Below are 11,144 nucleotides of genomic sequence, written 5' to 3'. Positions count from 1 at the left end.
TCAAACGTAAATGCTTAGTGCCTTCCTCACCAAGATCACTTAAACAATAAAAATGTTTCTGGTGCAAAGCACTTCTAATGAAAAAGGATTTTGAGAGAAGAAACATTTCTAGCCAAGCTGCCCCTCTGGCTGCTTTACATGATTTTACTCTTCTGTATTCACTAAAAATAGGTTACTACCATAGCAACCCTTGCATCACCAACAAATGTTAACTCGGAAATACAGTGAAGCACATCGAATATACAAACATACATGTGCTCATATATACACATATGCAAACACAAGAGTAAAATCAGCTGCTGTATTTTTAGCAACTGAATTTAGGATTTTTACCTTTTGGGAAAAAAATGCAATCTAGGTTTTTAGCACATAAGACAAAGGACTGTCCCTTATTAAATTTTAAAAAAATAAAATGTGATGATTAAGCCACTTTTTTCAAATGACTCAAGATCTCAACATTTGCAATTCCTCAAGGGAATTAAAGGAAGGGAGGGCAATTTCTGTTTTTTCTGAACATTAAACGGGAAGCATTCTTAGAAGTCACATCATTATTTAAATTGTGATGATATAAAATCACATACGAAAGAGAATTTCACTACCTTTATGTGCAATGTGAAATAAGTCTTCTTGCATTTTAGTAAATTCTGATGATGTTTCAGAGCCATCGGAGTAATTTTTCTCCTCTACAAAATCTATTGTAGATAAGTTTGGATTGGAAGCGTGCAGTCTCATGGGGGCAGAGAATACTGAAGGCACCTGTAAGCAGAACAGCCATTTGTGATGTTTTTACAAACTGTAAAGAAAATTTTGCTTTATTGTACCCACCTGGGTTACATGTTTAAGACACCAAAAATCGGAAAACTACTCTCAACTACCACTAGGCTTAGAATGGATGACACCTGGCAAATGAAACGATGGATATAACTTTGCCCGAGATATATAAATGGAGATTTGGCAAAACTCCAGAAACAAGTCTACTGAGAGCTGTAGCATATGCTATACTATTTTTCCCCACCTATAAATATCTAACGGCCTCTGGATGCAAATGTGTACAAAACTATCTGGAGAATTTGCAAAAATCTGTACTGACTAAAAAAAAAAAAAAAAAACCACCACCACAATAACCCTTCAAATTTGAGGCAGATTTAAAACACGGGTAATAAACATGGCCAGCCTGCTGAAGGTCACAGCACAGATCCTCTTGCAGTTACCAATTAAAACATATTTGTGTTTTATCTGATATACCACTTACAATGAGCTAGCTCAGGACACTGCTTAGAAAGGATTCATATCTCCTGAACTGGTCACACTAAGAAGTGACCAATAACTAAGATTTGGAGAAAGATGAGCACTGAAAGGACTGGTTACCTGTAACATTCCTTTAGTCTCTTTCCCAACAACTCTGGATCGCCACCTCCTGTGTGTTCTCTTCTCCTTCTTTGGGCTTTCAAAAGGTCCAACCTTTTAACAGCACATAGGACAAAAATAATACAGATTGCCATAAACCTAAGAAGAAATACCTTGATCCTTTAGGATTTGAGGTTGTTTTTTGGAATTGCAAGGGAAAAACTTCTTTGGGTTTTTTTTTTTTAAACAACAAACCTGCATAGCATTTATAGCAGGCGCTGAGTATGTCCTGTGAAGAACATCCATGCTCTGTAACAGCTGGTTCATTTCCAGTAAATACGTGTGACAGTTGGAGAGGTCTGTTTTGAACAAGAGAATATTTTCAGTTGCCCTGAAGTAACAGACACCCATTAAGTTTTTTTCTTTCTGGTTAGTCTTCTTTTGATTGCAGCTAACTTAAGGTATTCATTGACTAATAGCACATAATTAGACAAATGGATAAAAGCCATGTATCCTTCTATCTTCAAGTTCAAATACAAAATATTGAAATGCATCTATATGGCATGTATAATGATAATATTTTTATCCTAGTTGGTTGCAGAAAAATGAGAATAATATGAGAATTACTGCAGTCAGTAATTCTGGGACAAGTCAGAGCTCCCCATGGTGAGGATAACGATGCCATAGGCATTAAGACGGAATAGTACTTTCAGAGCTAGAGATGAGGCTCCTCTGTATTAGAGCTGAAGCTGGCTGGTACGTAGAACTTTGCCAAGTATTACACAGACACTACCAACATAAGAAAGATCTCCATGCTCTTAGGAAATCATAAGAGCAGAAGGTGACTTTGAAGTACAAAGACTAGATTTTGGATGCTTCCCATTTTGAATACCCAGCTTAAGAAAGTTCAAATCTTACTACTGAAGGCAATGTTTGTATATAAAAGAAAATGTAACTGAAATACATAGGTTCCTTAAAGAGGTGCCCACATCCAAAGACGCCCCCACATCCAAAGTCACTAGTCCTTTTAAAAACACACAAGTAGACAGTTACTCAACAAACACCCCTTTCCTTCCTCCAGTTTCAGAGAAAACTCTAACTGTAATGAATGCTTAAAGTGCAGTATCCTCGTTGCCAAGAAAAACTAGGGAAAATATTAGGCTATTTTCAACTTCTTTCAAATATCATTACCTCTTGAGCATTTTTCCATGTCTTCAGAAGACTGTAGCCAAGATGAAATCCTGGACTCATTACTCGAAAAGGAAAATGACAAGTTACCTCCAGCTGACAATGAATTCTGTTTGGTCAAGCTGCCTGCCTGTTCCAAGGAAGAACAAGTGAATTATTAACAAATAATATTTTAATGTTGTATGCTCAATTTTGACAATGAGCAGTTGAGGTTCATGATCAGGGACAAGGACTCTAAGCATCAATAACGTGGAGGAAAAAAAGTGTATGAACTAAAAAACCTAGGTGTACATTCATTGAGCATAAGGTCAGGATATCAAACATAACTGCTGTTCACAAACAGTATAAATACTAACTACTTATTTTCCAATTAATCTATGTAGGTTAGCTGTTTTATTGCTACATAAAGCTGTGTGAGCTTTAGTCATCTATACATGTATACCCAAATAATAATCCCAGCACCTTGAAAAGCACAAGTAAACTGAATTAAAAGATGAGCCATTGTATTGGCATTTCGTGAACAAATCCCACACCAATTCAGCACTGTCTCATATAACCAACTTTTCTACAACTCGTATACATGAGGGGCATGAGCAGGAGGGAAGAAGGAAGCAGGCATTGCAGAGAAACAGGTAAGAGAGAGTTTGTATAGCTCCAGCTGGCATAGTTTTGCTTTTAATCAGTGTGGCTAAGCTTTAGAATCCAAGCATTCCACATAAACATATACACACACCTCCCTCCTAACAACAAAAAAACAGATGTAAGACTGAACAGGTGTTTCTAAAAGCAAATAAAATGCAATGCAAAGTTCACTTGATATATTTTTCCCACAATAACCTAAACTGCTGGATTGATATCAACTAACATCAAGCTGGGGCTAGTGCAAATTGGCAAACTCCATTTAGCTACAGCAGAGCTAAGGTGATTAACTGCAGCTTAAGAACTATCCCCTTCTATTTTTCACATGAAAATAAGTAGGGCTTCTTTGCAGGGCAAATCTGGATTAATAAATTAGAAGTGAATTAAAGTCTTTCATGCCAAAGAAGAAATGGTTAGCTTCCTGATAGTGAGCACAGAATTTAGATACGGATTTTTATTTTTATTTTTTTGAGAGACAGAGCACAAGCATAGATATATCTATGGGCTTTGCAATGTTCCACTTTTGCCCTTGATATTCTTCTTCCCTTCTACCCCTGCTGTCTTTTGGGAGAAAAGAACTAAACGGGCACAGGAGGTTTGCTGTTTCCTCGCAACCTCAGAGCCCCAGAGGTGCTGGCACCATGGAAATGATGCAGACAGCTCTTTGCAGAACATCCCCATCACCGCAGGGTGAGTTACTGCTCCTTCAGCTGCCCGCTCACCCAGATTCCCTCCTGCTCAACCAACAACAAAAAGCTGCTCAGGCACAGGTTTATGTCTGGTAAAACTCATAAAGGACAGTCCTAACAAAGTGCTGAACTGCAGGTATCGGGGAACAAGCCCACTCAGATCACACAGCAATAGAAAAGAAAATTAGGAGGACAACAAAAAAGCGCTTGCTGCTTAGGAGACACTATGGAGTTGACAGAAATGGAGAGCTGTTTCAGTTACAGTAAGTAACACAGTATTGCTAAAAAAGACATTATTCTCAAAAGACATCACTGACTCTACACTGGAACAGAAGAGCTGCTTTGGGTGAACATCAGCCAGTTGATGTAGAGACTGCTGAAGGCACAGAGGTTGTGTTGAGGCACAGAACACGGTCACTTTTCTGTGAGACTGCATCAAAGAGGTCACTTATGGTGTCTGAGCATTTGTCAGGTCTTTTGTGAAACTAACAGTCACAGTTTACCTAACAAGAAGCCTGCTGCCAACTGCACCCATCCAGACCCCACACACCTACACCACAGTCCTTGGATTGGTCTGAATAATGCTTTACCTCAGCTAAAAATATAAATAGTGGCCACAGGTGATGGCTGTTGGATAATTCCTAAATACTCCTCAGGTAAGCAGCCAGATTCGTTAATGTAAAAGAGGATGTGTTTTATTAGGTAAAGGATAAATGAAAAAAAGCTAAATGGCAAAATCTAGCTGAGTGCTCCCCTGTGACCCAGACTAATATTCGCCAGCACATATCAGACAAATACTGATACATGGCTCAAAAATTATGAGGATTCTAACTCAATATGAAGTTTTAAAAGTCATCGCCAAAATATAATTTACTGCATTAAAACAATGACAAAGTATTATAAAATTTAACAGCATCATAGAGATAACTCCTTGGGAGTAAATCAATACATAATACCATTTTCCTCTGGACATTAGATCATAACTTAAATCCCACCACAAACTTCCACTATGCTTTTTACTTAAGAAACACAAATCAGGCTAATTTAATCCTTGATGCAAACTCATTATTTATAAATCAGAACTATTACCTTTCTACCCGAAGTAGAATCACAGAAACCAGGGACAGAGTCCGTAGTAGTAGACCCAGGGAAGAAAAGATTATTGACGTCATGAGGAAACATGGAGATTTCGTTCTGACGGTACACTCTGTGATGACGAAGTTTTGCTACCCATTCATCAAACAGCTCCTGAGATTTCACCTACACAAAAAGTTTTATAACATTCACATTCAAAATCACTAACAAAGAAACTAAGGTATTTTGTGCTCGTTAGACAACTAGCCTGGCTGCCCTTTATTGGTAGAATATCAGGAAAGTTTTTCTAATAATGCTCCTACTAAAATGTATACTGTATGAGCTTAAACATGACAGAAAATTGATCACAGGTTGAAGTAAAGAAAAAGAGAAACTTCAATTAGTATAGTTATGACTTCCAATGCAGAACACAACACTTAGCAACTTCTAGATGGAAAAAAACCCAATATAAATAAAAACAAAATATAATTTGTAATTTCTTAATTGCTATTTTTAAGGTTTAGTTAAGGTTTAAGTAACCACAAATAGAAAGTTGATTTCAGTGATGTATTTTAAAAAAAAATATTCCAAAAGGATAGATAAATCTACATATTTAACTGTGGAAAACACTTCCTATGGGTAAGACAAAGAGCAAGGCACAACTACTGAAAATAAAGCATTTGGGCAACAACTGCGTACCCTTTGCTGAAAAAAGTGCTGGGTGAAAAGAGTGCTGCTAAACATGAGGCATCTTCGAGGTTTCTATTTTGAACAGAGTTACTGATTCTGGAACAAGTATAATAAGGCCTCTGGAGGTATAAAGTGTAACCAAGTCTGCTGACACTAAAAGGTAAGTTATTAGTGTAACTAACAGACCTCCTACTATTAAAAAAAAAATATTAAGGTCTCCTCCATACACAGCTGATGTTAATTTGGGAGCAAGGTTAAAACAATCTTCAAGACCTACCTTCAGATGGTATATCTGCTCTTCTGTATCCAGATCTATACACTTTGTTGATTTCTTTACAGACATGACAGAAAGCCCAACATCAATACAGCCATGAATCTTCCCTCTCTCTATCTGCAAAAAAGTAAAAAGCATACAATCACTCCAAAATAAAGCAAAAGGATAGCTATTACCTGCTGAAACCATCATTTTCCACCCTTCAACCTACTGCTTAGAAATGCTGAAGCTCTATTTCCCATTGCTAACAATAAGGAATTATTGTTATTTTGGATAAAATAGCGTTGTTACCTTATAATGGCCTTAAAGCGTTTTAGAACACTTACATCAGCTTGGCATTTAGAATACTTCAAAATCCCTCTGTCCAAAAAGAAGTATCTCTGTAAATGGAAATGCAGAGAATTAAAAACAAAAATCCAAGCTAAACAAAAAACCCACCCCAAAAAAACGCAAATAAAAAACCCACACACACACCCCCCCATATTTCTTTGGGGAACGCCTTCTCTGCTCTTAAGTAACCTATTTGCCACAAAGCCACACCAAGCAGTGCCCACTCACACGCATCAGGCTTTCAGCTCCACGATCCTTTCCTACCTTGTGCCAGCCCTTCAAAGGCCATTTCCTCTTTTTCAGCAAGCAGCCCTCCTGCTTCTGCGGCTCCTGGGTACAATTCATTGCTCCCCGGAGTCCTTCTACAATTTCCCAGCTGTCCTGCTTAAACAGAAAATCCAAATCTAGATCTTATTTCTTCCAAAGAACAGAATTGTTAAGAAAGATTCAAGAGGATGAGGCTTTTAAGTCAAAAAAAAAAAAAAAAAGATTTTAAAAATTAATCTTGGAGAAGAAGTCACGCTTCATTGGGCAGGGTAGAGAGGACAGGCAGGAAAAAGCACAGGCAAAAGTAGCTGAGGCATGAGGCACAGGTAAATTGAAGGGAGGAAAAGGAAAAGGAAACCTGGCTTCTAGCCCTTCTTCCAAAGGTGTTCGTTTGCTTAGCTGGTGTTTCATGTGTTTTTTAAAAAAAAAAAAAAAAAAAAGGATGTTGAAATCTAACCTTAGATCCACCTTTACACTTTGTTATGTATCTTCCGAGAGACAAGATTCTTTATTTTTTATTTTGATAAAAACAATACAAACTTAACAAAACACTATTCCATGATACACTCCTTCACTGAATATATATCTGCTTAGCAGAATTTCATATGTATATTTTTCTGTACATAGACAGTGTATAGCAATAGCCTAGTCACAACTTAGTATAAAAAACCTGCCATCAGTCAGAAACAGCCTATGCTAAAAGGATATGTTTTGTAGGTTATGAAGCAGAAATAAAAACCATTAAAAATGAAGACCTTTTCTATGAAACTATTTTGCCCATATTCATCAACTCAAGGCTTTGTGTTTGGTGTGAATTGCAGCCTCCCCAAAATAAAAATAATAAAATAAAATAAAAACAAATGAAAAAGCCAGGGAAGTAACTCAAGTACTATAAGGGACAAGACATAAAGGGAGAGTAGAAGAAAAATAAAAACCACCCTTCATCAGATACACCTCTACTTAAAAGAGGATCTCTCTTTTTTGCATCAGGAGTGCTTAAATGAAAGACCCTGCAGCAGCATAACAGAGAAGAGTATGAGTCTCATATTATTTCTACAGTTCTTATTTAAGGAACAACTGCTAATGACAATGTAACATGAGTTTCAAGATTTCAAGAGTGTGAGGAGTCCTCTACTGAGGAGGAAGAAGTGGGAGAGATAACGTGTGATGAACTGACCACAGCCCCCACTCCCCATCCCCCTGTGCCACTGCGGGGGAGGAGGGAAAGGAAATTGGGAGAAAAGTTAAGCCTGGGAAAAAGGGAGGGAGGCAGGGAAGAAGGTGTTTTTAAGATTCGGTTTTATTTCTCATTATCCTACTTTGATTTGATTTGTACTTAATTCAATTAATTTTTCCCCAAGTCAAGTCTGTTTTGCCCATGATGGTAATTGCTGAGGGATCTCCCTGTCCTTATCTTGATCCATGAAACTTTCATTATATTTCCTCTCCCCTGTCCATCCAAGGAGGTGAGTGATAGAGCAGATTTGGTGGGCACCTGGTCTCCAGCCAGGGTCAACCCACCACATGCTCATTTATCCATCTCCAGAATCCTTATAATTCACCCATAGAAACCTAGAAAAAAAAGTTACATCAGGTAATGTGCTCATTACTTGAGCAACAAGGCATATTGGCAAACCATCTTTGAACAGACATTCATTAAACAGCTTATGTAACGTGATCTGTTATTGCACCACATTACTGGTGGCACTCCACTATTTTGTTATTATTTTCTCTGCACTGCACTTCATGGAACAAACTGGAAAGCTGCTCCCCTTCCCTGGCTTGAGTTCACTCTGCCAGCACTACACAAGAGGCCGCAAGCTGTAGAAATGTGGGGCTGAGGAGCTCCCATCATTCAACATCCTACTGACCACCTAATGATGTGCTGCTACCTGAAGGTAAGTCAAAACTGCAGTTGTCCTTACCGAAAGTGTCATCACGGCACAAATTTTGCACCCCGACAGGTCTGGGGTTTATCCTTGTCAGTTTTATAACAAATAGCTTCTTTACACCTTCCAGATTGAGAGATTTTTTGACAGCTACTTAGCTACCATTATTTCTAACCAATGATCATGACATCATGTTTTGCCTATTGAAAATCAGAAGTTGCACTCCGTGTTCTTTATTTTTATTTTTAGTGTTTTGGAACACACTTAAAATTCTCAATAATCATGAACCATTTCCTGCTTTGGTGTAAATTAGTGTGACATGAGATCAGGAAACAGAGAAGTTACTCATGGATATCACGAGTTAGCAGGCTGAAGGGAGAGCAGAAGGCCTCCTGGGTTGTCTCCAGCACATCACCCTACCACCAGCTGCTGCTGGAAACCAAGGGCACAGGTCCTTCACAGGGTGAAGCTGGCAGAGAATGAAGCAGAGCACCAGCCTGTGCCCCTGCAAGGACAGTCAGCGAGAGCTTGCTAGCTGCAGTTTGACAGCTATTCGAGCACAAAGGCAGATTTAAGCCTCCAGAATTAAAGACTTTCTTTCCCCCCCTTTTTTTGACAGAACATTCCAGTTGAACGATCCATCATCATGTTCCAGGATGACAGAGAACAGCCTCTTAAAATATCATCAAATGTAGTGTAATGCTAAGATTTACATTAACTAAGTAGCAGCTGAGCTTACTGCCGCTTAAATGTCCACATGTGGATAAAATCTCATCACTTCAGAAAATATGATCTACTAAATGAGCCAATATAAAAGACAGTCTTGACATTAGCTGATTTCATATTGGGGACTTGGAAAAAGGTGAAACAGTTTAAAAAGTGAGAAACCTGATGGAACTAGTGAAAAATAATTCTAATTAACAACTACCAAGAGCATCTGCAAAATTAAGAAAAATGCTATGTTTATGTTTTTGTTTCTTTCTTCTTCAAATTAGCCAGAAGAGCTTAAAACCTGTTTTGTCTGATTACTAAGCAAGCTATTTCCCTTGCCTTAGCTGAAATATATTAAACTGCAGTACTCACATAACTTTTCCACTGAAAACTAACCTGATAGCAGTCAAGACCAGTGAACAGCAGTTCCTTTTCAATATTCAAGTGTCATGCCTAACGAAGCAATTTTCTTGAACTTTGGATCAAGTTACCACAGACTTTCATTAAGCTTAAACACAGTATATGCTTGATAGAGCGGTCTGCTTGCAGGAGACAAGCACAAATTTGAGCACAAACTAGAAAAACACAAAAATCCAGATTCACCTTTCCACAAGCTTAGAAAGAAAGGGAGTACTGAAGTGAAACAAACCCATGCTACGTGGGGCATATGAGCTGAAAGGAAGGTAGCAGCTGCGAGTTTTGGTATAACTTTTAAATACAGAGCACATCCTGGCCTGTATTACAACTCTGATTTTGTCTGGGCCTCTCCTGCAGTTCAGGTGCAAGGTGTCTCCCACGTTCCTGTAAGACAGCCACATTTCTCACTGTTGCTCTGGTCAGTGAGGTGGCCAAGAAAGTGCCTTCACAATTAAAAAGAGTGTAAATGGGAAGAAAAGTTGTAGTAGAAGCACTTCGTCCCATAGAGCAGTAATAGCATCTGGTCCTCTTCCATGTGTATTTATCCAGAAGAGTCCAGCCTTTCCCACCTGAACCCCCAAACTCCCACATTTTTCAAAATACTGCTGCTGCACCTCGTTTTGGATCCGTTCACTCTTGACCCCAACCCTACAGGATCTTGATCAGTATTTTGTTTTGTGAGAGATCTGACATATCATTATATGAGCAAAAGGCATCAGTTGGCTATGGCTGGCAGCAGCTGCAGAAGGGAAAGGAAACTGCTTACTCTCCAAAATGAAGGCAAATGAATTAGGCTGGTCGGTTATCAACTGTTCTCATCTGTCTGAAATAGCAGAGGAGCAAATTGGAGATACAGGATTTCCTGAAAGCTACTGGAAGCATTCAGATTATGCTCCATTTTACTGATTCTTATCCCACGACAGGGAACTAAAAGAGATACCCCAAACCACAGCGCTAAATTAAAAAAAAACAAACCACCACACTCCTCATGAACCCCCTCAAGCCTCCCAGCTGAATGGCATTAAAAATTCTAGCACAAGCCTGATACCCAGATTGGCAGTGTCTTAAGGTTATGACACTACAAAAGATTTTGTATCATTATGGGCCAATGTCTGCACAAAATGATCAAGGATGCATTTGCTGCCCAGGCAGAAATTTCACCTGAGGCTGAGGGAGGAACATACTCTTTACTGTTCTCAGGTCCAAAGGTGCTCATTTCAGACCAGCACTGGTAATTCACCCTGTAGTTGATACTTGGCTTATACCTGCTCTGTGGCTGGGGGGGGGGAAAAAATGCAGCATACACTTTGATCTTCAGAGTTAAGTCTGTCCTTAGGTAACTGTAGTAATTTTCTTTTTTAAATAAAATTAATCCCTCCTTATTTTCTGCAATGTTCTGTACCAAACAGCTCCTCAAGGCGAATTATTTCAGGAGAAAGAATGGAGTAATGAGTTTGAACAGCTCTCAGGCCGATGCTTGCACTTACAGCTCCCTGAACGAAACAGATGACAGTGCCAGACTCTTCCAGTGTAAAATGCAGTCAGTTGTACCGAATATTTTAAAGTGCCAAAAATAGAAACCCTCTTTGTGGAGGATAACGGCTGGCATCAGCTGCAAGTAACGCATTT

The 11,144-nt window shown here is 38.7% G+C and overlaps 1 protein-coding gene across 4 annotated transcripts in view; it reads right to left on the bottom strand.

Annotated features, from left to right (window-relative positions):
• Positions 1 to 11,144, bottom strand: part of OSBPL3 (oxysterol binding protein like 3) — an 83,552-nt gene that overhangs the window by 27,386 nt on the left and 45,022 nt on the right. For all 4 annotated transcript variants that reach the window (XM_014937827.1, XM_014937825.1, XM_014937824.1 and 1 more), the window contains 8 exons: positions 6,496 to 6,612; positions 6,228 to 6,281; positions 5,905 to 6,018; positions 4,953 to 5,123; positions 2,539 to 2,665; positions 1,603 to 1,706; positions 1,369 to 1,461; positions 600 to 756 (listed from right to left, as the gene is read on the bottom strand). In XM_014937827.1, the coding sequence (XP_014793313.1) occupies positions 600 to 756; positions 1,369 to 1,461; positions 1,603 to 1,706; positions 2,539 to 2,665; positions 4,953 to 5,123; positions 5,905 to 6,018; positions 6,228 to 6,281; positions 6,496 to 6,612 (937 nt within the window). The remainder of the gene's footprint in view (positions 1 to 599; positions 757 to 1,368; positions 1,462 to 1,602; positions 1,707 to 2,538; positions 2,666 to 4,952; positions 5,124 to 5,904; positions 6,019 to 6,227; positions 6,282 to 6,495; positions 6,613 to 11,144) is intronic.

Source organism: Calidris pugnax, unplaced genomic scaffold (assembly GCF_001431845.1).
Source record: "Calidris pugnax isolate Ruff unplaced genomic scaffold, ASM143184v1 scaffold11, whole genome shotgun sequence".
NCBI classification, from domain to species: Eukaryota; Metazoa; Chordata; class Aves; order Charadriiformes; family Scolopacidae; genus Calidris; species Calidris pugnax.
The sequence above is the reverse complement of the archived record's forward strand: the minus strand, read 5'-3'. Positions and strand labels throughout refer to the sequence as shown.